This window comes from Bidens hawaiensis, unplaced genomic scaffold (assembly GCF_021521415.1).
Source record: "Bidens hawaiensis isolate Kalapana, Puna unplaced genomic scaffold, B.hawaiensis_p1.1 tig00025990_1, whole genome shotgun sequence".
Taxonomy (NCBI): Eukaryota; Viridiplantae; Streptophyta; class Magnoliopsida; order Asterales; family Asteraceae; genus Bidens; species Bidens hawaiensis.
The window spans coordinates 219806-244637 of record NW_027494178.1 but is presented as its reverse complement, the minus strand read 5'-3'; the positions used below and the strand labels follow the sequence as shown (position 1 = coordinate 244637).

Here is a 24832-nt window from a genome sequence, read left to right as displayed (position 1 = left end):
CTTGAAAATTGGGTCCATCAATATTGGTTATTAATGTTAATTGTGTGTGTTTAATGGTAAATTTGGAAATTGACTAATAAATTTTGAAAGTGGACATTTGTAATGGGACAAACAAAAAAAGAAACATTGACACTTTTAATGGGACGGGGGAGTAAAACCTTCCCTGTACACTACATTTGTGATTGTATTTGTTGGTATACATTGTTTATCAAAAATCAAAATCTTTAGTCCATGTTTGTTTGTAACTCTTTATAAGGTAACATATATGTCTACTTATAACTCTTGATATGCCATGTATAGTTGTTGTCTGTGTGACAAATAAGGTTATTCAAGTACATACCGCGACCCTAGATAAATTATAATATATATCCATGAAACTAAGAAAAAAATATTCATACACATAAAATAGTATATACATTTTGATCAATTAATATATATGATGTCATTTGAGATCATTTGCTCATGTGTATCCAAAAAAAACATGATTATCCCAAAAAAACAGATTACCTAAACTTTGATATATAATCATCCTTAGAATCTTTAGAATCCAAAATTGATTAATCATGATAAATTATTTGTTGTTATTAATATTCTGCATATGACAAATTTTAATTAATTTTATATATTAAAATTAACAATTGTATAATCAAGAAACATATAAAACCCAAAATTTAAATATAATAACAAAATGATTTGTTTCATTTCATATGAATGGAAAATGACAAAGACATATGAACCTTAAAGCCATATTTAAATAATAGTAAATTCTTTTTTTTTAAAGAATTGTGTATAGTTTTATTATTTTGAATATAAACTATAATAGACACTTTAATTATGTATAACCCAAAATGTAACACTAACATAACCTCAAATCATTGTATTTGTCTAAAATAAAATTACTAAGTAATATAATATTAAAATGATTTATATGAATAACCGATGAAAATGATATTCTAGGCTTTCATATCCTAAATGATTTTTGGAAAGCGAAAATAGTGGAAAGAGATTGAAACAGATTTTTTTTGTTTAAAAAATTGAATGCTTTTAATTAAGTAATTTGTCTTATAAGGCATATTAAATTTAATATATTTGAATGTATAAAAAAAGTATAAATCAAGTCATAAAATATATGTTTCTGTGGCATTTTTGTCTTGAGTTATAAAAGAAAATATTGAAAATTAAATACTGATCTTCTTGTTACTAACCTTTTATACTATACAAAAAGTCATATAAATAAATGATAGATAGTTCATATAGTAAATGTTATTCATATGGATTATAATTATTATATTCAACTTCAATGATTTAATGTTAAACACCGAGATATATAAAATGTATTCTTCATGTTTGTAATATTTATATAAAATGGTTGGAGAAAATTAAGAAAATACACATTTTTCTAAGTTCAAATACATATGTGAAAATTTTAAATCCAAATTTGAAACCAATCTTATGTAAAAAATTATGCATTGCTACTCAAATCTCAGTTTAAAAACAAGTTATAGTTTACCTTGATTTTAATTACCTATGATTTTATTATTTTATTCTAATATGTTTGCAACTTCAATTTTGATATTTCCTTATTTTATTATCTTTCACCATTAATGTTAATGTGAATCGAATAGGATTTACATTTAAGAAAAATAAACTTCAATTTATATATTGAAATAACTTAAAATATAAGGATCAATATTGAAACCATATATCCATATATTCTGAATTAATTTAGAAATTAAAAAACTTTTTTAATTATTGACAAACCACTCAGACGACCATTTTGATAACAAAAATGTCAAAATTTTAAAATTATTAGTTCGAATATCTTAGAAAACTCTCAAAAAAAAATTCATAACTTTTAAAAAAATTCAGTAACCAGCATCTCCTCGTCATATCCTCGTCCTCTCCTCACCACCACCCCTACTGCTATTTCAATTTTGCCTTTAATCCTCGGTTTTGGGTCTGCCCGCCAGGTGTTCAATAAAATGTCTCAATGAGTTAATCGGTTTTTTTGGGTTTACGGAGGGGAGAGCAACTGGCGGTTGCTCTCCTTTCTCCTCTTAGTTCGGGTTTTTACTCCCAAAACTCAGCTCGAGTTTGTTTGTTGGGCTTTTTGTTGTGAGGGGTTATGACAAGGACTCGGATTGTCAAAGGAGCCCCATTGGGGGAGGTGGGCAAGGGAGGTGGACATGGTTGTGTGGTTGATGAGGGTGCTATGTCTAACACCCTAGACAATAGTGTGGGTTCGGTGGGTGTTTGGCCATGTCCTTTTAGGGGGTTCCATTGTTGCCCGGATGGACGGGCGGGGTCAAGGGGGATCTCTCGGTTAATTGCGCATATCAAACGACTTCATTTGTCGTCGGATGAGCGGAAAGTGACCCTACGGGACGCCATTTTCACGGATTGTGATTTATTTATTTCGGTTGGGGAGGCTTTTAAGGCCTCAGACCAGTGGCTATGTGGGGTGTGTATGCGTCCAAATGCTCTTAAACGGACGTGTCATCATGCTGATGGAGTCACCAAGTACAACGAGGGTGTGGGAGCTGTGGAGGAGTTTATTGTGGGGATTGATAAACCGCATGTTATGAGGGATGTTGCTCCCTTGGGAGGGATAGTGGTGGATGAGGTTCTCCTTGACCGCGTCTTCTCTCTTCCTATCGCAACTGTTAAGAGCATCCCTCATAGTTGTCGTATGGCATTTGCTCAAGCGTTAACTGCGGCTCTGGGTAAGGTGGTTGCTATGCCAGACTCTGTTGAGGCGTGGGTGAAACTTTTCTTGTTACCGCGGTGCACGTTGCGTGTTTTCAGACCTTCTAAACGTCAGGAGCGCAGGTCCGGTAATAGAAAGTCTTTGCAATGTCATAGTATTCAACAAGCACTAGCAAGTTGGAGTGCCAAGGATGGTTTTGATGCGCTTATTTTATCCCTTTTTGCCACACCTATAGAGGTGAACTCGAGTCATGAGGAGCCTCTCGCTAAGCACGATGATGTTGCGGTATGCGCCAATGTGAAACAATGTTTATGAAAAGTGGCGGACGGGCATTTCACTGCCGCCATTAAAGTATTATGCTCTTCAGGGGTTGCACCTTTCGGCAATGACACTTTGAAAGCGTTAGTGGCTAAGCATCCCAATTTGCCCCTGCCGGTTATGCCTCCTTCATTGCTTTCTGAGCCTCCTCTTGTTGTTGATGAGGATTGTGTACTTGGATGCATTAAATCCTTCCCTAAAAGAACGTCATGCGGACGAGATGGATTGAGGGCACAACAAATTTTGGATGCATTTTGTGGAGAGGGGTCGCCGATCGCTGTTGGGTTACTAAAGGCTACTACTGCGATGGTTAATTTATGTTTGGGGGGAGATGCCCAAGGGTTTTGGCAGAGTTCATTGCATCGGCTCCTCTCACACCGTTGCTCAAACCGGACAATGGGATTAGACCCATGCCGTAGGTGCCATTTGGAGAAGATTGATATCTAAGGTGGCTATGAGGGGTGTTGGGAAAGACATTACTAAATACCTGTGCGACTTTCAGTTTGGGGTGGGAGTCCCTAGTGGTGCAGAGGCCGTTCTTCATAGCGCGAACAGGTTTTTAAGTAAGTTCCATTCTGATGGGTCATTGGCTATGCTTACTATTGATTTTTGTAATGCCTTCAACTTGGTGGACAGGACTGCCCTTCTGAATGAGGTTCGAGCCCGATGCCCATCTATTTCCTTATGAGTGAACTTTTTATATGGGCAACCGGCCAGGCTATATGTGGGGGATGGCCACATTTGGTCCACCACTGGGGTTCAGAAGGGGGACCCTTTGGGACCTCTTCTTTTCGCCTTAGTTCTGCACCCACTTATTCATCTAGTCCAGAGTTCCTGTAAGCTTCTCTTTCATGCTTGGTACCTAGATGATGGTACAATTATTGGGGACTCTAAAGAGGTTGCTAAAGCTTTAGATATTATCAGGTCGGAGGGTCCCCGCCTGGGCCTTGAACTTAATATTAAGAAAACCGAAATATTTTGGCCGTCGTGCAATGGGGTTAAGGTGCAGGAGGGGGTGTTTCCCTGTGAGATTGGAAGACCGGTGCTAGGTGTGAAACTCCTCGGGGGAGCCGTTAGCCGGGATGCCGGGTTCATCAGTGAACTTGCTATGAAAAGGGCTTCGCGAGCTGTGGAGTTGATGAGCTATCTCCCGCATTTACGGGACCCTCAATGCGAGCTCTTTTTGCTCCGCTTATGTATGGGAGTTGGAAAGTTGTTGTTTGGTCTCAGAACATGCCAACCTGTGTATGTAGGGGAAACAGTTTATGTGTTTGACAATGGCCTTCGGGGGGCGATTGAGGACATCGTGGTTTGTGGTGGTCCCTTCTTTGGAGATTTTCAATGGAGGTTGACATCACTTCCGACTCGTTTTGGAGGTTTAGGTTTATGTTCTGCTTCAGACGTTTCTACTTATGCGTTTGTGGCCTCGAGGGCGCAATCTTGGGAATTGCAAGACCACATTCTTCGAGGTTGTGGTATTGATGGGTTTGACTCCGATTATGGGAGTGCGATAGATCGGTTGCACATTTCACTTCCCGATTTTAACATTAGCGGTTTCTCTAATAAAGACACCGCCCCCCCTAAAGCCCAACATGCTTTGGCGAGTGCCCTTTATAGTGGAATCATCAAGAGTTTGGAAATGAAGTTTGATTTATCCCCTCGTCAGAAAGCGGTGTTTGAGTGTCTTCGGGCTCCTGAGGCTCAAGATTTCTTAAGTGTTCTCCCTATTGAAGGATTGGGCCAACATATGTCGGCTTTGGAGTACCGGGCCATCCTGAAGTATCGGTTAATGATCCCTTTGTTTCCGGTAGATGAGTCGTGCCCAGTTTGCCATAAGGTTTGTTTGGATTCTTTTGGCGAGCATGCAGTTCACTGCAAAGAGTTGCCTGGGTTTAAGTACAGGCATGATTTGGTGACGGATGTTCTATGCGATGTTCTTAAACGAGCCGGAATTTCGGCTAAAAAGGAAGCCCCCGTAAACTTTCTTACGGATCCTCAAGAAGGAAGATCCACATTACGACCGACCGATATTCTTGTTTTTGGGTGGGTAGGGGGAAAACACGCTTGTGTCGACCTCACAGGAGTGTCCCCTCTTGTTGGGATTAGGGACACTGGATTTGTAACAGGCCAGGCAGCATTGAAGGCGGCATCGGGCAAGGTTGCTAAACACGAGAGAGCTTGTTTGGAGAATCAACACGTGTTTATCCCCTTCGCCTTTGACACTTTTGGTTTCTTAGCTCCGGATGCCGTGGACCTTTTGAATAGGGTTCAGAAAGTTGTATATAGTAACGTATCAGCCCACAAGAATCAAAACTTTGTTTTTAGTCGGATTGGGTTTTCTATCCAAAAGGGGGTTGCGGCGCAGCTTGTTGCCCGCTTACCTGCCACTTCATTGTAAATCGTTTGGATGTTTCTATGAAGTCCCTAATAAAGTGACATTTTGTGTGAAAAAAAAATATATATATTGAAATGTTAAAGAAAAGAGGAAGAGAGCTATGAGAATGATAAGTGACAAAAGTGGATAGTTATTTATTAGAATAGATAGTTGATATGACGGTTTCAATTCTTTTGTCAAGAACATGTCATGACTCAACACACAAATATTATCGTTAAGATGTCATCTTCGTTTGACTTTCAAAAGGCACGTAGAGAGTTTTATATTACCTTTTTGCTAAATTGTGATGTTTCACACGAATGTCAAGGGGTGTAGATGCAATTTCTATATTTCATTTTCACTTTGGGAACAGCTACTTCATATTTGTTCACGAGTCCTTCCATGAAGTGGTCTTAAAACACCACTCACAAACAAGTATATTGAGTCTTTTAGAGTTTAGACCAATGGTGTATTCAATGTTGTTTATAAAATGGTGTATAGTTAGGCTATGTGGCGTCAACGTCACGTACATAAGAACTCATTAACTAACCAACATTTAACTAATGTGTTTTGAAGTAATTAAAAATTAAATAAAAGAAAAAGTTTGATTGGTGCATTGGGGTGACCCCACCTGATTTAGCACTCTAGGACGCTAACACACCAACGAAGGCCATAGGCCTAGTTAGCCCACAAGGGTGATCTTATGGGTTCAGATGAAAACATTAAATATTTAGAAACAATATAACTCACCGGATTTGGTGATTCACTAGTGAATACACTACCATTACAAAAATTGTGTATTCACCAATGAATACATCGAATCAGAGGTGAATAAACAGTTTCTCATTGTTTCTAAATATTTAACGGCTAATCCGGTTATATCTAAATATGGGTTGATTCACACTCCATGTTTTGAGAAGTAATACTAATGTAAAACAAAAAAAAAACTAAAGTATCAGTTTGTGTAAACAACAAAACTTGAGGTTAAAACTCAGAATTCAACAAAATCTAGAAGGTATGAGAGTAGGCAGGTATAGAAGAAGTCAGAAAGACCAGATATGTTTTTTTATAACCATACCAACTGTTTTCAAATTTCCTTTTGTTTTTATAATCATACTTGTTTTCAAAATTCTCTTAAGGCTGAGGGGTGTGGGGGGCGCGAGAGGGGGCGTGAGTGGGGGCGCCAGCCAATAATATTGTGACGTGTGGCAGAGAGAGAAACTTGATAAGATGGGTGTTGGTAGTGGTGCTCGCGCCCCGGGGCATGGTGTGGAGGGGCGCGAGAGGGGGCGCGAGCGGTTTTTTTTTTTATTTTTTTATAAATGTATTAAAAAAACGTATTATTAAAAAAACTCATAAATTATTTAAAAAAACACACATTAATTAAAAAAACACATTAATATCTAAAAAAAAAATTAAAGTACTAAAAAAAAACATTATTCTTATTCTTCGGCTTGGTCTTCTTCGATCAACCTCTTCCGGATACGTTCCTTTTGTTTTTCCATCAGCATTTGGTCGACCGGATTTAGGTTACTGAAGTCTCTTGTAAGGAATTCCAAATCGTCGTAACTGTAATCTGAATCTAGGTTTGGGTACCAATTTCCAGCCATGTTTTTAAAAAAAGGTTTGGAAGATGGGGTGATTTTGGGTTTTGGGTGTGGTATGTGATATTGGTGTTGGTTTGGGTTTGATATAGGTTTAATAGAGAGAAAATTGTATGTTTTATATTGTTGTTGGTTTGTATTTGATATAGATATATATAGAGAAATTTTTTTTTTTTTTTTTTATTAACTAAAGAGCCAACGGCTCATTTTTAAGACCCCAACGTCTCTTTCCCATTTCCCAAAGTCCCTTTACGCCCAACAGCTCCCGCGAGACCCCTTGCGCCTGCCTCTTTTTCCGCGCTCGCGCCCCTCTCGCGCCCCTCTCGCGCCTCGGTGGTGTGGTCCTCGCGCCCCGGGGCGCGACCGGCTGGCCTCTTGCGCCCTTTCTAGCGCTCCACACCCCTCAGCCTTAACAAATCAACAAGTTGACTTTGCACTTGTACTTTGTATTTCAATTTCAAATGTCAAACACCCTGAATCCCTCAAAATAAAGACAACAAGATCTACAAAGTTCCCTTTATTCATCCCAATCATTTCATATAAACGACCAAAAAGAGTAGCGAACGGTGAACCTAAATATGAGGAACTGGAGGTTTTGTTCAACATCAGGCACTAAGCACTTCAAGCTCCACCTCAAAATATGTGAGCTTGAAGGCTTAGTTATTGATCATGTTCCTAACAAAGATAGTTATAATATGCAAGTGCATGTGAAACTAGAAATTCCCAGAAAAGGACATGTACCTCGAATAGCTGTGCAAAAAGATCATACCTATAAACAGTGCGTAAATCCCGATGGTCGTGTCACCTGGAATGAAGATTTTGAGCAGAGCTGCAGCCTGGATATCAATAGCAGGAGCCCTAGAAGCTGGAAGATCGAACTTGAGGTTCATGTAAGTTACAAATTAAACTTATTAGTAGATATGGTAATTTCAATCCATTTGCTTATTAATGGGCCGATTCGTGTCTGATCTAGTGATCTCTAATGGGACGAATCCTTTTATTAGTCGAAAGTTGTTCAAAGTGTCTATTTAAGGCATAAAACTTAATAATCATTATACTGAAAATTTTCAGATTATTGATAAATATAACCTTTGGAAAGAAAAAACATATTTGGCACAGTAATTGGTTCTAGAAAATAAATATATTGAACAAAATGCGTATCGGGTCAACCTAAGTACCTAGCCCGGGCTGTTTTGACCCGTTAACCTAGGTTCTATAATGACTGCTAGCACCAACTTGTATAAGTATCTAAATATACATAGAAATTAACAGGGAATAGATGTGGAGTCAAACCACAAGGCTGAAATTTTGGCTAAAGTCAAAATTGATGTTACTGAATTCACTACCCGTTCAGAAAAATGGGTCAAACTTCCAGTCAATTGCCACATTGGTGGTGTCACACATGAAGCAATACTAAAGGTAACTCGAGATATTTTTTTCAAGCATGATAAGATTATAATTACTATTTCATATATACACATATAACATATATAGCTCAACTGGACCTCAAATATAACCTAATGCAAATTTCAGGTAAAACTAGATGTCATTGAAGTAGAAAAAAACCATACAAAAAACACGGTGCACCCTGTGTCTCCAACACACCTGCTACCATCCCTTCTATCATGTGTAAATTTTCAAATTCAAAATCAAAGTCAAACAAGAAACAAGATGGAAATGGAAATGGAAAAGGAGAGCTGCCAGTCTGAAAGTGAAGAAGAAACTGATCAAAGTTATCAACGAATAAAGACCATAGATTTAACAAGAAGTCGATCTATGCACGAAACCATCATATATCAAGGTAAAGAACAAACCTCAAGTTATGAAGTTTTCGAAAAACATAAGTTAAAAAGGATTCTTTCATGGAATATAAGAAAGAAGCCCAAAGATGCACCACTGTTGAATAAAGCAAATGGTGAAGGAGGCGATGATATTGACAATGCACGAAGAACTCTACTTTCGTTTTTAAAACCACAAAAAGATAAAGTAAAAGGTGATGTTAAAGATGATGAGTTTATGGATAGTGCAAGATTTGAAGTTGGCAAGTGGGAAAAGAAAACGGTTAAAAGTAGAGACGGAAAACTGGAGTTACAGACAGATATATTCATGGCTACAATTGACCAGAGGAGTGAGAAAGCATTAGGAGGCGGTGCATGCACGGTAATTGCTACAATAATTACTGACTGGCTTTTTAAAAACCCGAATGCTCTACCGTTAAAATGTGAACTTGATAAACTAATTAGAGACGGGTCGAGAGAGTGGAGAAGCTTATGTGAAGAAGAAACTCACAAGGATAAGTTTCTTGATCAACATTTTGATCTTGATACAGTCATACAAGCGAAGATTAGACCATTGGAGGTGGTATCTGAAAAGTCTTACGTGGGCTTTTTTAAGCTTGAGAATATAAACGAGTCGGATCATTTACAAGATGCAATGTCTTTTGACACCATATGGGATGAGATTCAAAGTGGTGAATCATCTTCAGAAGGTGTCTACATTGTCAGTTGGAATGATCATTTCTTTGTTCTCAAAAAAGAAAAAAATGAAATTTTTATAATTGACACATTAGGAGAAAGGTTAACTGAAGGGTGTGATAAAGCTTACATATTGAAGTTTAATGAAGGCAGTGTGATTGTTAATGTGCCACCAGAATTGAAAACTTCAAAGGTAGAACCAGAAAAAGTTATAAAAGAAAATCATGAGAAAGAAAACAGCCCGGGATTTGCATGTAAAGGAACATCTTGTTGTAAAGAATTTATAAAGGGGTTTCTTGCAGCCATACCATTAGGAGAACTGCAGAACAGTGTTGAAAAGGGTATAAATGGTAATGCACCTCTTCATCAACTCCTACAAATTGAGTTCCATTACATGTTGCCCCTGCAACAAAACTCACCATGTGTCGAGGCGATAAACTGAGCATTCTAACTTTAACTATTCCCGGTTTACCATGTAAATTTCTCCTTGTTCTTAACAAGTGTGTATAATGATAAGATATTACAGATTCTTTATTGTGATAATTGTGTAACTTTTTTTATCTTCAAAATGATACACAAAGAAGTATTATAGAGATGTAACAGACTTATGGGTAATGTCATAAACAGATATAAGAATTTCAGCACCTATGAGTATAATAATGACCCATTCAAGAAAATCGGATTTCCTATTTTGCAGGATCTCTTGAAGAAAACGAATATTGTGCTGCAAGAGAAGTAAATCCGAGTGTCACATCACAGTCACACAATGAGCAAACAACGAAAGAAATACAAGTGAATGAATATAAAAATTACCTCCACAAACTTTAGTTTGAAATCCAAACTAGCAAATCTCTGAGTCAACTCAAACTCGTCTCTGAGGTACTCCCATATCTGAGCATATTTAGCATCCTTCCAGGCAATATCAGATCTGCCCAACCCATAATTAACAGATAATGTTAGTCATCATTATGCAAGTCAAAACCTATGCACAACGTAGTAGCACCAATAGACAAACAATTTCTATCACTTGATTTAGATGGTACCTCTCAAAAAGTCCAAGCTTAAGAATCACGTCTGCAAGATTTGAATTTGCCTTCCCAACTAATTGAAATAATTTTTTCCTCTTCATCCTGAAGGTTCCAGTTTTTTCCATATCACTGTTTATATCAGTAAATTCTCCAACCATCTCATCAACCTATTAAAAAAGAAAGAAACAAAAAAGAGTGAAAATGCATTTGATTAAATCGTTCTTACAATGAGGAACTCGGTGTAATTTTTAGAAGTAACCTACCTGGCGAACATAATAATCAAGTGCAATACTCTGACCTAGAACACTACCAATTGTACGGATCCCATCAATATTCAAATACTGCAGCATTATGTAATCCAATCCACCTTGCATCCATGTGCCAAGTGTTGGTTTCTCTTGGACCTCGTATTCTGAGCATTACACATGATTAAAGTCACAAACTTTAGATTTCAATATGCAGATCAAGCAAATAAAATAACAAAAAAATAAAAATGTAAAGTATTGATATGAGCATAAAAGGACAATAAGGATTTTGAATATACCATCTTTTCTCATCTCAGGTAGTGACCCTGAAGCATGCATTTCAACAATTTTCAGGTACCCATCAATTTCTTGATCATGAACATTAAACAGGACAACTGAACCATACTGAAAAACCACCATATAACAGCAGTCACTTCCACTTATTGTGGCACCTGAACCCTGAAAAACATAAATGGTCGATAGAATCAACAATGGTGTACCGAGTATAATCAGATGCACAAAGGGATTCTGTTGGCAAAGATATATATACTAGCATGGTATAAACTGCTAAGTAATAAGTAATAACTATATAATAACTTTTGCATATGATCAGAAATAGTCCAGTTGTTCGTGTGAATATAGCAGCTAGAAAGATGCAATTTACAGCAGTCAATTTACTACTGTTTCACAATATTTTACCCCTAAAATATACATACCATAATGTTAGAATCATATGACAGAGACAACTTACAATAAGCTCAGGCTTTGTGCTGCCAAATCTCAACACGACATAGTTAGTCATGCGAGATGTAGGCGGGATGAAATTGTGTCTGTTCTGGTCCACTAAACTCTTCAAATTGACACTGCACAAAATCACCATGGTAAATCATGAACATCACAGCCAACTTGATCACAAAACAAATATATCCTAGATGCATACATGCAAGTACTACAACGAAAATGATACATTCCATTATTCACTATCTGTGAGGCTAAGTAGTAGCGTTTGTAAAAATTGTGATTAGATGCCGATTAATCAGAAAATGGAGGGCTACTGATTCGATTTCACCTAATCGCCCCCCTAAAACCAGTACAAGTCTCAAAATTGATAAAAAATCAGTCAAAATTGGTCACATTTCAGTCAATTGGTCAAATCTTTGAAGTATTTAAGAAATTATATATAAAATTTTATACATATATAATTTAAATATATATATAGAAAAGAGTTCAAATAAAAAACAAGTGTTTTATGAGAAGTGTGAGAAGAGCTTTAAAATAAAACAAACCACCTAAATATGACACTATACAATGTAAATATGAAACAATACAATTATTTAGAAACTACCAATCTCAACCACTAGATCATAGATCCAAGGGCCTGGATCTATTCTTATTCTTCTCACAAAAATATTGTTTTTTACATTAACCATACCCTATATATATATATATATAATTCCAAATTGATTAATCCCTATTTATCGCTATTTGTTACCCCATCGCCCCTACTAGCACCTAGCGACTTCTACAACACTACTAAGAAGTACGAACTAGTTTCATCAGCCACTAACTGAAAGTTATCTTAGTTTTATACTTTTATATAAGATAGTACTCAAAAATCAGTAGTCAGTCAAAGCCGGTCCAAATCGTTCAAAATTGGTCAAAAACTTAAATGTATTTGAAAATTATACTTATTAATCAAATCCGATTAATAAGTTTGAAAAATTATATATAAAACTTTAAAATATTTTGTGTGTGTGTGTGTGTGGCTGTGGTATAGTGTTAGGATCAAATACAAACAGCTATTAACGGTGAGAAATGTACAAATAACTAGAGTAATTATAATACATTTCTTAGTGCAATTACTCTAGTTCAAAAATGTAATATAATAATAACTCTAGTTATTGACACGTTTAGTAGGCTAGTTTCAATTGTACCGAATCCTACCTCTACACTACCGCACTAGCGCCTAACGAGTTCTACAACATAGATTATAATAGCTAATATTAATATTATATAATATACCTAGTAGAGAAGAAATAAGCTCTGACAGGAATCGAAGGCTTAATATCCTCCTCACTTACAACATCACCAAGAGGCTCGAGCCACTGCATCGTATCAGCCACTGACGCCGTTGAATGAGATGAGCATCTAGCTGCAATGTTAGAGTTGGAACTGGAGCCAGCAGCAGTGTATCCATAACTGATCGGATAGATTGGTGAATGCGAAGATTGACATAATAATATGTTCCGTAACTGTTGGTGTGGTAGTGATAGGATATGGTTAGGGTTATATGACAGTGAGATGAGTGTTGCCATTTTTATCAAACGGAAGATGAAGAAGAAGATTATTATTATAATTATCAGAAGCTGTTTCTGACAGTTATTTAGTTACACAGAAAGAAAGAAAGAAAGAACGATTGTTCCTGTCTAAAAATTCGTGTCTTTTTTTTAGAATGAGAAATACGATGAAAACATCGTGTTTTTACTTTTTTCATTTTTTTATTAATTTTTGAGTTATGATTTTCTTATATTTATTATTTTTTATTTTTATGATGGGTTTTTTGTGTGACTACAAATCCTTCTCACCCTTCTCATTTTTATACCAATTTATAGAATAAATTGACCCTTAGAATATATTGCATTTGATATTACTAAACCACTTAGGTGAATTTAGTAGATTTTATTCTTACGTATCAACACATAAGATATTAAAACTTTAACATTGATTGTACGTTCATAAGAAAATCATTTTGTAGGGGTCGGAAAATAAGTGTCAAAATTTCACAACGATTGGTTGGGATTTTGATATGTATATACCTAAAAACATTTCACAATGGTCGACTTATCCCTACACTTGAAGTGTAGGTCTGCCAATGCATAAGTATAGTTGTTTTAACGGCGAACACAAACACCCTAAATTCTACTTTTAAAATCCATCTATTGTCTGCTTTGTGGGATCCAAACTCGTCCGAATTTGATGGTGATATACATCGAATACCACTAAGTTAAATGGCCATTGGCTTGTGTATAAGTATATAAGAGCATTTAAATGTGGATGTTTTAGGTCGCCCGTGATGGGCGTGAGACCAACATGGAGGAGAGATCAGGGCACACTACTTTAGAGGAACGCCGACTAATAGTGATGGTTACCAATGTTGAACTAATGGTCGCTTGTGTAACCAATTATTGTTTTTAACACTGTTGTCGGAATGGATTTGGTTGATAGTTGACTCAACAATAAATAGGGGAATCAGTTTTATGATTAGGCGACGTGCGACTAGCAACAAATTAATAAGAAATTGGTTTTGTGTAATCAAGGGATGAGATTAAGTAGATCAAACCAAGAGAGTAAATTAAGAGGCTAAATTGCTTATTGGGCATTCAAAAATAAGGGTATGATTATAAATAAAATAAGACAATTATAAATTTATAAAAACCGATTAGAAAATGAAAACTTTAATCTAATGGGTCTTTTCTATATACATATATTGAATTCGTACTCCTTTCTTACTACAAGTTAAAAACAAGTTTACTCCATATCTTTTAAACGAACTGAAAATAAATGTTTAATGCATTATTTAGAGTTAAAGCTTCAACGCGATGTATACCATGTCGTATGTTTTGAGAGGCTACCGTCATTCGATGAGCTAGACAGATAATATAAATTTAGATTCAAACATAATTATAAATAAAATATATCTTTAAAGTTATTTATAATATTTTTTTTATTCCTAAATTACATATATCCAGATATAATATAGTAACATACATATTTTGAACTCTATAAACATTCGTGTGCTATTGGGCTAAACTAGAACAACGTGATAACATATGAATAAAATTATATAACTAATTACATGAAAAGTGACAATGCTATTTAATTAGGCTAGTCTTTTTGTAACACCAAAAGATAGATCGATCTTCTAGCTAGGGTCTTAAGGATGTGCTATTGGACTTATATAAAAAGAATATACAAGATACTTTTGATACAACAAAAACAAAATGTAAACATCATTAATATTTTGTATGTAATAATAAATATACTAAATAATAATATGTCGCAGGTCATCTTTCTAGCACACTAAAAAAACTGTTTTCGGTTGTTTCCTTTCTTTTTCCAGTTAAATCACAAATATACTTTCATCTTTTCTTCAATTAAATATTAAATAATCCAGGCTGGTAATTTAAATTTTCTAAAAAAACATTGCTGTAAAGGTTTTTAATTCATATATCTTTCATTGAACTAGATCATTATTACTACCTAAATATTGTTTTAATAACTCATAAATACTTGTTAGTAAATATTTAATTTGACATTTATTAGATTTGTTTTGTGTAATATACATGTATTTAACATATAATAAATTAAGACAAAATGGCAAAAGACGTCATTTACGTTTGCACGGTTTTTCAATGGACGTCATTTGAGAAACTTAATGACAGAAAACATCATTTATGTTCAATTAAAGATAAATACTCTCTCTCTCCAAAACAGTCGCCCACCATCTGCTGCCGCCTACACATGCCACGATAACCTAGTAATTTACAATACATTTAATTAAAAAAAAAAAAGATTTTCAAATGCCCCTAAAATATTATGCTTTTAATAAATATTTAATTTAATATCAACTACATAGTTAAGTTATCCGACACAGCATCCTAAATCTAGAGATAGTATAAAAACATAATGGATCGTAAAATATTACACAATGCTAAGTAATACTACAAATGAAAAACACAATAAGAAATAAAAAAAAACACAATAATCTAAACAAAAGTTATAAAATATACAATCTAAAAATCGAAACACGAAAACCTAAAATATAATATCGTAGAGCTCGACGAAACAATTCCAATGTCGCTAGTTTGAGTTCAATCGGAGTCCATTTAATACTCAACCCATGACATCCTAATTTTAGAAAAGGGAAGGCACTATAAAATAGTAACCAAGTTTCAAATTTGTTCTAATTAAGTTACTCATATTTTGTTTTACTCAATCAGGTCACTCAACTTTCAGTTTGTCTCAATTAGGTCACTTACATTTCAACCTGTGTTCTAAAACGAAAGTGACAACTACTATATTATCGTAAGTGATATATTTACTGATAAAAAATGAAAAAAAAATGTTGGTTTTAATGACGTTTTAGTTATTTATGAACACATAACATGAAGGTAAAAAAGATAGTATTTGAACATATATCGAAAGTCGAGTGACCTATGTGAGCTAAAATTGAAAGTTGAGTGATCTAATTGAGACATATTAAAAGTTGAATGACTTAATTGAGACAAAATTCAAAGTTGAGTAGGCAAATTGAGACAAAATGAAACACGAGTGACTTAATTGAAACAAACTTGAAACTTGGTTATTATTCTACAACGTTTTCCCTTTTAGAAAACTATGTATTTAAACCCAACCAATTAACTATGTTATAAGCCATTAACAGGATGATAGTCCATTGGTAAAAAGCCAAAAACAAACCTTTAAACACCTTATGTTAAAAGAGTTTGACAGATATTAAATTTAAATCTTATAGACAACCAGAATTAAAAAAACATTCGCTGTTAAAAGAGAAAAAAAAATCAATCAACTATGTTATAAATTAAAACAAAAATAATATTTTTGGAAGTCATCTAATAATTGAGAAAAGCAAGCATAGTATAGTATAGGAGTCGATAAATGAAAAACAAATAAAAGAAATAAAAGAAATAAAAGCATAATAAAGCCCCATCCTCATAAAAGCTCGTCTCAATCCTGTGGTTTTCAATTCTTGGTGCCGTACTCTTATTATTATTATTATTATTCAGTTCCTTCAATCTCCACACACAAATCCATCCGTTTGCTTCATCATTCCTTCCGTTCAATCAATCAATGTAAGTTCACCAATTCCGTTCCTTCCAATTCGTTCTCACATATCATTTTATTACTTACTATAAATGGCAATATATATATATATATATATGTATACGTCACTGAATGCCTGTGTTTTATTATTATTGAATGCGGTGTGTATATACGCTAGATCTAGTGTTAGTCTTGGTGAATGTGATGTGGATTAGTGGATTTGATATGTACCTAGAGGTTTTAGGTTTATGAATTGAGGACCTAGGGTTTTGGTAGAGAATGTGTGTTGTTTTGGTATTAGTCTATTAGGTTTATGATAATTTGTTTTGTGGTGATGTGGCTTTAGAGCAAGTATGAGTGAAGAGGAGAAGAGGTGTCCGTTGTGTGCCGAAGAGATGGATTGGACTGATCAACAGTTGAAGCCTTGCAAATGTGGTTATGAGGTTTGGGTTTAACTAACTTTTTTTCTTTTTTTTTTTAATTCATGTCTTGTGTTGCTATGTGTGTGATGTTGAATAAGTTTGTTACATAGTTATCAAAGGCGCAAAAAAAGCGAGGGTATGAGGGAAACAGCGCACAATGTAAAAAATTAAATATGTTATGTATTAGGATAAATAAGGGTTGGCAAAGCAGGTCTTATTGTGTTAAATAGGTTAGAGACTAGGGACTTAACACAAGTTACAAACATGAATATGACTTGTTTAACTACTTTACATCTCATGTATATAACACAGTTGTATGTTTCATGTATCAATAAATAAAAATGATGGAGCCTAGCCTACTAATTTCAATTATTTAAAAACATAGTTTAAAAAATTACATAATTTGCGCTTTTATTCAACAGGTTTAGTTGTGTCTTAAACAGGCGTCCAATTGCCAGTCTTGATACTATTCTTCAAATAAATAAACAAAAGCTATTATATTAATGATATAACGTTTAATATCATCTAATTAGTACCAAAAGTTCTACTATATTAGTGTAGAAAAATAGCTTTCTTTGGATACAAGTAGAAATCTAGCTGGAATCTTGCCAAAATTTAGAAATTTTGACTGGAAACTCTCCGGAATCTGCGACTGAACCATCGCCTGGAGAATTAAAGCGCTATTGCCTCGCCTCAACTGGAAATTGCGCTTAGACTCAAGAGGCGGTCTCTTTTAACAACTATGAGCTTAGTAAATGTGAAATATTGGATGTAAGAAAATTAGGTTTATAGTGGTAAGGTTTGAATTACTGTATGCAACGAAGTTGAATTACTTTATCCTTGCAGGTGTGTGTTTGGTGTTGGCATCACATAATGGACATGGCAGAGAAGGATGCAACAGAGGGAAGGTGTCCTGCTTGTCGCACGGCTTATGATAAGGATAGAAGTGCTGGGTTGGAATCAAATTTTCAGAGGTTGAAAATTGAATTAATTTTGCAATCTTGTTAACCCTTTTTATTATGTTGAGATTCATAAATATTGTCCTTTTGTAGGGTTGCTGGCAATAATGCTAGTAGAAAACAAAAGCAGCCGAAAGCCAAGCAAAAACCAACTGAAGTGAAGAAAGACCTTAGCAATGTTAGAGTAATTCAGAGAAAAATGGCCTATATTATCGGGCTGCCTCTTAGTCTAGCTGATGAAGATGTATGTTTCTGTTTATGAAACCTTCAAAAAATTTATATAAAATTGTTATTGAATTATTTTTGTTGTGTGTAGTTGTTGCAGCGGAAAGATTATTTTGGGCAATATGGGAAGGTTACCAAGGTTTCTCTTTCTCGGACGACTGGTGGGACTGTTCAACAGTTTGTCAATGATACTTGTAGTGTGTATGTTTTACAGCCTATAAACTTAAATTAGTCTATTATTAGTCATGCTCATTAAATCTGTCATACTTTTTATATTCCCAGATATATTACATTTGCAAAGGAGGAAGATGCGGTGCGATGCATTCAATCTGTGCATGGCTATGTGCTGGGTGGGAGGTATTTAAGGTAAGTACAGAACCTTATATACCTTTTAAAACTTACATTTTCTGGGACATTTTTTGGCATTGCATATGTTAAAGTACTAATTAAAATTCAACTTTTGCAGAGCATCATTTGGAACAGCAAAATACTGTCATGCATGGTTAAGGAATATGGTATACATGAGATGCTAAATGTTAACTGTATCAACTCCATTTTTGACCCTAAATCTTACGGAAGCTGTTTTTTTGTTTCTTTTTGTTGGTCAGCCCTGCAACAATGTTGCATGTTTATATTTGCATAATATTGGTGCTGAAGAAGATAGTTTTGGCAAAGATGAAACAGCTGCAGTTCATACTAGGTATTACTTGCTAAAGTTTCATCAGTGTTATGCTTGCTTAGATAATCAGTAGTTATTCTTACTACTGGATTTGCTGATGTCACTTTTGTCAAAACATTTATATTTCAGGAATAGAGTTCAGGAAATTGTTGGTGCCACCCAATATTTGCATAACCGTTCAGGAAGTATGTTTCCACCGCCTGTAGATGAACACTTGCACAATCGCAGTGCTCCGGCTCAAGAACCTGTTTTTAGCAGTACACTTAGAGTAAGATATTTTTTGTTAATTAATTCAAGACTGACTAAAATTTGCCCAAATTTTTAAAACTGTTACTTCTTTGCCATTATTCAGGATGTAGCATATGTTGCGGTAGCTTCCGGTGATCACTTGCATTGTTCTAAGGACAAAGATGGAGTAATTAAATCATCCAAACACATGACAAGTTTTGTAGATATTGTTGGGAGGTCACATAATTCAGGTTTAGATAAAGATATTAGCTCGGTATCACAAGGGCAGATACCGAGCTTATGTTCTGATTTGTCTTCTGTATGCATCAATGATAAGACTGGAGATTCAGATATAGTGTCATCAAAATCATCAACTTATAGTGAGCCTTTTAGGGAAGCTTCTCAACCAGCCGATCCAACACTTAAGGACACTAACATTATAAAAGAACCATCTGGTTCGACACTAGATAAACAAAAATCTTTAGATTCTTCTTATCCTGTTGAGGTATTTAAGAGTTATAGTGATCAAGCTTGGTGGCAAACGGAGTCTAGCAGTCAAAACGGTAATGGTGTAAATAGTTATGCAGATGAAGCCTTAAAACAGTCCACATGTACAAAACCTGTATTGAATGATGGATATGATGGGAATAGTTTTGGAAGTTTGACCAAGTCAGATAGGATGTATAGAGGGTCTAGATCTTTTTCTAATGAAGAAATAGTAGAGCATTTGAGAAGGCTTGATGATGATAGTCGTGTGGATAATGATGAAAATTCTGCTGCTGTAGAAAGCAGTATAATCTCTAATATACTGTCTATGGATTTTGTCGGGTGTGATGATTCGGTTTTGCCTCATAGTGTAACCGGATTGTTTGAACGGAAAGATGTAGGACATAGTTCTTCTTGGAGTTTTCAAAACAGTGATCAATCAAGATTTTCTTTTGCAAATGAAAAAGGACATAGCAATCAAGAGTTAGGAAGATTTTCTGTTTTTCAAGATTCTCGGGAGATTCAAGACAGTGTCTATAAGCCACAGTATCAAGGTATGCCTATCAATTCCATGTACATGATACATGCATACAAACATGTATGTAATGTGTTTATGTTTAAAGTTTCTGAATTACTATTATTTTGTAATGAAAGGGTCTAGGACTCAGAACGTAATACCACCAGGATTCTCCAAACCGCCTCCTGGGTTTCCCTCAAGCATGAGAACCGAGCAGGCTGTTTCTGCGAATTCTGGTATGTGATCTTATCCATCGTCTCCATACATATGTATTTGTTATTCTTGTAATTATGATGTATATTTGTCAAAAGTGTTTTGACTTGGTCAAATGTGTATATTACTCAAACATGCAATTTTATGATCTGTCATGAGATTAATAGTACTCTCTTAACTGTAATTCTTTCAGGTAGTTATGTGAAGAATTCTTTGCCAAATAATCGTTATCATTTGCCATCAACAGGGGATCTAAGCAAAACAAGTGATGGTTTCACCGATCCTTCCATGATGGTTGTTGGAAGAGGCAAATCATCATCTTTTGACACAAGGTCAAGCTCATTCGATTGGCTCTTGACGAAACAACAATCTGCATCTGCCCCGCACCATCATCACGAGCCTCAGTTTTCCCAAACATCCTTCATGCAACAACACCACACACCGCAGTTTTCTCCACGAGATAACTATTATGGCGATATTACTTCCAGGCTTGTAGATTAGCACCACCAGAGCTACGCGCAGCAACAGCAGTACTCACAGCCAAAGTTTACAAATGGTCATATCACAAATGGGTATCAGCAGCAGCTGCACTTGGACGAGTCTCAACAAGTAAACAGTAGAAATGAAGCGGGGGGCTTGCATGAACAAATTCAGAGGAATGAGAGAATACGGATGGAGAAATTGTTACCTGGGTATGGTGAATTTATGCACCAGATGCCCAGTTCTGGCGATGTATACACCCGGGTATTTGGAATGTAAATTATTCACCTTTCTAACTTTTCTGGTTTGATTAAATTAAATTCAATTAAATGAAATGAACACTTCATTCTCATATCCATTTGCTTGTGTTTTCAAAAGAGATTAATTTCTCTTATGTTTACATATCTAAAGCAACAACCTAATCTCCTACTCAGAAACCCCGAGAAGAATGTTGCTCATTTTTAATCATCTTCAATTCAGGTAAATTTTTATGTTTATGATCATATGCTCTAGTGAAACTTGAAAATTATGCATATTATGTTGTCACAAATAAGAATCAAACTTGAGGTCTCACGCTACAACACACTTATTTGAACCAGAAAGTTTTATAACGTCAAAACAAACGGTGACATTAGCGTTTGTACAGTTAGCAGATCATCAATAAAAGCCAAGTCTAGTTGTACTGGTATTGAGAAGTCTTGTTCTGCATGTTTGTGTTTGATAAAAAATGGGGGTCTTTGAACCTGGTAACTGAAGAAACGAATCCTGATGATGCTGCAACAGAGGTAACGGGCATACCGGAATACATGATAGGCCATACAGGAGTGTGTTGACCTGTGGCTGTTGGATCATAATGGGATTGCCCACCCACAGCAAGGCCCCCAACCTGAAAATCAAAAGAGGCTGATTTTGCTTTGTGGCGTTTCACAGAACCGACATCCAGGTTCTGAACATGATTTCGCTTTGTGGGAGAAACCCATAGGTTGAGATCAAGATTGTTGCAACAACCTGCATAGAAAGAACACATGAGTATACTCTCATCAATAAGTTGAATAAGATAACCAAACTATAAAGATAATAAGCAATCAATTCAATAATTACCTTCATCTCTTCCTAAAGAATCTATATCTGCCCCATATGTGCTTGTATCAAAGTTGGTGATAGCTTCTTTTCCATTACATTTAATAGCAGCTTTGTCGTAAGCCCTGGATTCAGTTAAGAAATTAAAGATTAGGATACAAAATTGTAGATGTTAAATACAAATCAGTTAGTGTAATTCCAAGAACCTTGCAGCTTCTACTTCACTGTCATATAATCCAAGGTAAACATACCTGCGAACAAGCATGTTAATCTTATTGACTAAAACACCTCCCTAAACCATTTATCTAAAGAATTATGTCGCTACCACTACGGTATTTGTTTCAGTTAGATTAAAATCACATGATAATTAGTTCGAGCAATGAATTCTTACTTTTTCCCAAGAAGTTGACCCATGCGAGCCTCCCATCTACCACATCTGTGACGGGTCACACCTCGGTATTGCGAACTTCCTCGTGAGAATCCATTACTCTGTCGGCGCAGCACATGAATGAAGTCTTCTTTTGATAAGCTCTCCATCTGTTATTTAGGGAAAATTAAACCTTGTAATGATCATGGAGTGCCAGTACTAACCACCACAAACCTGAGTCATGTCTTCCTCATAGTCACTTAAATCAAAATTTATATCAGCATCAGTTCCTCGAAACTTGATTGCCGCCCGATCATAGGCTCTAAAAGTTAATTTATGTAAAGTCAGAACCGAGATTACAAATGTATAACCAGATTAAATTTGTCACTGGAAATTAACACTCACCTAGCAGCAGCATGGGCAGTGTCAAATCCACCTGTAATCATACAAAGTTACAATTAACATAATTCATTAACTAGTGCAATAAACTTAAAACTATTTTATCTTGCAAGTTTCAAATAGGATCAAGCATGCTTACCTAAATACAGTTGTTTCCCACAATCCCTGAACATATAAAATGCGAAGAATTAGATTCTAATATCATCAAACAAGACAAGAAGACGCATATAAAACGTATATAGGAGAGGTTTTGAATGTGGAGGTCTTATAATTGAGATCTTGCAAGATGTAATTTACATATTGTTCCGCACCACTAGTGATGCACATGGAGAAAACAGTACTCAAGCGCCAGGCAATGAGATGTTGGCCGTAAACGAGTTGAGCCATTCGTGAGCTATATTAATAAAAAGCTCGAAACGAGCCAAGCCTTTTTTTATCTCAAGCCTCAAATAAAGTTCGCTTATTTATCGAACGTGTGCCTTGTATAAGAAGCTTATTTAGGCTCGTCGAGCCTTGCGTATTTTCAATTTTTACCTCTTTTGGAGTTCTATGTATTAATTTCATATTGTACAGCCAAGCATTTTCGTTTAAGGTTTTTCTCAAAATATATAAAAAATAATTAATAACATATTTAAGTTAACTAATAAATACGGAGTAATGAACAAGTCGTGAACTCAAGCTTGAGAAAACGACTCACGAGCCAATCTCGAGGTATAGAAAAAAGCTAATGAGTCAACTCGAGCTCGGCGCACATCCCTAGAAGTTTGTACTATTTTTTAACATTTAGAAAAAAGCAAAACATTCCTAATTGAGAAAGAGAATACTGATATAGTAATATATATAGATGAACCAATGATATCATATCACACACCATATATGCGATTCCCAACGCCCGGTCCGACGATAAAACGTCACTCCACGGTACGGCGAGCTCTTAGACGGCGGTCCTCGCCGGCTTTTCTTCACCTGAACCGGTTTGACGTTGCTAATCACCGGTCTGGATTCCACAACCTTCAGATTCAACCAGTCCGCCTTAAGCGTAGAGCAATTAGGCGCTGTTAACCGAGAACCTAACTCCTCCTCCGATTTCAAATAGCCGGAAAGCGGAAACAACTGCCGCGTAATCAAACCTACAGATGATCGATGTGCAGTTTCAATAAGGAATAACTGCTTATCATTATCATTACACGATACAGCGTCTTCTTCGTCATCTACTAGTACTAGGTTGAATATGTCAGAGGAAACTGAAGTAGCAGAATGAATCTCAGATTGACGATCACAGCTATCAACAACAGAGAGCACAGCTTCAGCATTAAGATCTAACATCTTATTCTTCCTTCCGTGATGATCACGCAGTAAAAAATACTACAAGCTATATATATATATATATATGATTATTCAATCAGAATGATAACAAATGACGTCATATATATTGTGTATGATCCGGTTTCCGATCAGTAGACACACTGTGAGTGTGAAAGGTGTAAGTAAGTGTGTGTGTGAGAGAGAAGATTAATGGAGGGAAGTCGTAACGGTATAATTATATCGTAACTGAAATCTAACAAACTGTGTGTGTGTGTGTGTGTGTGATTCTAGAGAGTAACAGACTCCAGAGAGAGAGATGAATAATAAGGATTAAAGAATATATAGGAGTTGTCAGGTAGCAGCAAGCAGGGGTGGGCTTTTGGATATCAGGAATAGGTGATATATTCATGGATGAAAAAACACGTGACATTTTTTCTTTTCTTTTCTTTTCTTTTACCATTAACTTGTCCCTTTTAATAAAATATTATTTGTGTGCTTTTGAACCTGTGTATTACACGGGATTTGTCAAATAATAAAAATAAAAAGATCCATTATCTAAAAGAAGTGAACATAATTATAGGTAAAAAGAAGATAAAATATATAATATAAACAATAAAAAGTCTAAAATCGCAAATTTACAAATTTGAATTTTTATATACAACATTTGCATATATTGTTTTGATCAATTACCCGTAGATAACTATGATAAATGAAATGAAAGATTAGAAAATTAAAAGAGAAATTATAACTCATTTCTCAAAACTGTTTTGTCTCATGACCCATGGATATGTAGGATAAATAAGTTGAGAAATTAAAGAATTAGAAATGAAATTATAACACATTTGCCAAAATTATTTTGGCCCATGAACAATGAATAGTTG

The 24832-nt window shown here is 35.4% G+C and overlaps 4 protein-coding genes across 5 annotated transcripts; 2 read left to right on the top strand and 2 right to left on the bottom strand.

Annotated features, from left to right (window-relative positions):
- Positions 1-7575: 7575 nt before the first annotated feature.
- LOC143572696 (uncharacterized) lies at positions 7576-9919 on the top strand. Its single transcript, XM_077057778.1, has 3 exons — positions 7576-7893; positions 8276-8422; positions 8537-9919. Exons 1-3 carry the CDS (start codon positions 7582-7584, stop codon positions 9917-9919), a joined length of 1842 nt encoding a protein of 613 aa, XP_076913893.1. The 5' UTR covers positions 7576-7581.
- An 85-nt stretch (positions 9920-10004) lies between these two features.
- On the bottom strand, positions 10005-13085 carry LOC143572670 (protein RETARDED ROOT GROWTH-LIKE-like). Its single transcript, XM_077057762.1, has 7 exons — positions 12773-13085; positions 11502-11613; positions 11050-11209; positions 10769-10917; positions 10521-10672; positions 10291-10405; positions 10005-10201 (listed from the first exon to the last, which is right to left on the bottom strand). The coding sequence occupies exons 1-7, from the start codon at positions 13063-13065 to the stop codon at positions 10064-10066; spliced, it is 1119 nt and encodes a 372-aa protein (XP_076913877.1). The 5' UTR covers positions 13066-13085; the 3' UTR covers positions 10005-10063.
- Positions 13086-16467: 3382 nt separating this feature from the next.
- On the top strand, positions 16468-21311 carry LOC143572690 (uncharacterized). Of its 2 annotated transcripts, none has more exons than XM_077057774.1 (12): positions 16468-16624; positions 16938-17034; positions 17860-17987; positions 18066-18216; positions 18289-18398; positions 18480-18563; positions 18664-18712; positions 18806-18897; positions 19006-19144; positions 19229-20144; positions 20245-20343; positions 20514-21311. In XM_077057774.1, exons 2-12 carry the CDS (start codon positions 16945-16947, stop codon positions 20819-20821), a joined length of 2166 nt encoding a protein of 721 aa, XP_076913889.1. In that variant the 5' UTR covers positions 16468-16624; positions 16938-16944; the 3' UTR covers positions 20822-21311. The 2 variants fall into 2 exon arrangements, with proteins under 2 accessions (XP_076913889.1, XP_076913888.1); XM_077057773.1 differs by having other exon boundaries at positions 16475-16620.
- On the bottom strand, positions 21290-23972 carry LOC143572695 (AP2-like ethylene-responsive transcription factor TOE3). The gene is made up of 8 exons (XM_077057777.1): positions 23518-23972; positions 22786-22811; positions 22653-22683; positions 22482-22569; positions 22272-22417; positions 22087-22131; positions 21902-22005; positions 21290-21808 (listed from the first exon to the last, which is right to left on the bottom strand). Exons 1-8 carry the CDS (start codon positions 23970-23972, stop codon positions 21474-21476), a joined length of 1230 nt encoding a protein of 409 aa, XP_076913892.1. The 3' UTR covers positions 21290-21473.
- Positions 23973-24832: the final 860 nt, after the last annotated feature.

Excerpts from the sequence above, each read along its gene's own strand:
- LOC143572696 (XM_077057778.1), top strand. The coding sequence starts at position 7,582 with ATGAGGAACTGGAGGTTTTGTTCAACATCAGGCACTAAGCACTTCAAG. Across the intron at positions 7,894-8,275 it reads AGATCGAACTTGAGGTTCAT|GGAATAGATGTGGAGTCAAA; the intron begins GTAAGTTACAAA and ends AGAAATTAACAG. Across the intron at positions 8,423-8,536 it reads CACATGAAGCAATACTAAAG|GTAAAACTAGATGTCATTGA; the intron begins GTAACTCGAGAT and ends TGCAAATTTCAG.
- LOC143572670 (XM_077057762.1), bottom strand. The coding sequence starts at position 13,065 with ATGGCAACACTCATCTCACTGTCATATAACCCTAACCATATCCTATCA. Across the intron at positions 11,614-12,772 it reads GCTTATTTCTTCTCTACTAG|TGTCAATTTGAAGAGTTTAG; the intron begins GTATATTATATA and ends GATTTTGTGCAG. Across the intron at positions 10,918-11,049 it reads ACCTGAGATGAGAAAAGATG|AATACGAGGTCCAAGAGAAA; the intron begins GTATATTCAAAA and ends TGTAATGCTCAG.
- LOC143572690 (XM_077057774.1), top strand. The coding sequence starts at position 16,945 with ATGAGTGAAGAGGAGAAGAGGTGTCCGTTGTGTGCCGAAGAGATGGAT. Across the intron at positions 17,988-18,065 it reads TTGGAATCAAATTTTCAGAG|GGTTGCTGGCAATAATGCTA; the intron begins GTTGAAAATTGA and ends GTCCTTTTGTAG. Across the intron at positions 18,898-19,005 it reads ACAGCTGCAGTTCATACTAG|GAATAGAGTTCAGGAAATTG; the intron begins GTATTACTTGCT and ends TTTATATTTCAG.
- LOC143572695 (XM_077057777.1), bottom strand. The coding sequence starts at position 23,972 with ATGTTAGATCTTAATGCTGAAGCTGTGCTCTCTGTTGTTGATAGCTGT. Across the intron at positions 22,132-22,271 it reads GGTCAACTTCTTGGGAAAAA|GTATGTTTACCTTGGATTAT; the intron begins GTAAGAATTCAT and ends GCTTGTTCGCAG. Across the intron at positions 21,809-21,901 it reads TTCTTTAGGAAGAGATGAAG|GTTGTTGCAACAATCTTGAT; the intron begins GTAATTATTGAA and ends CTTTCTATGCAG.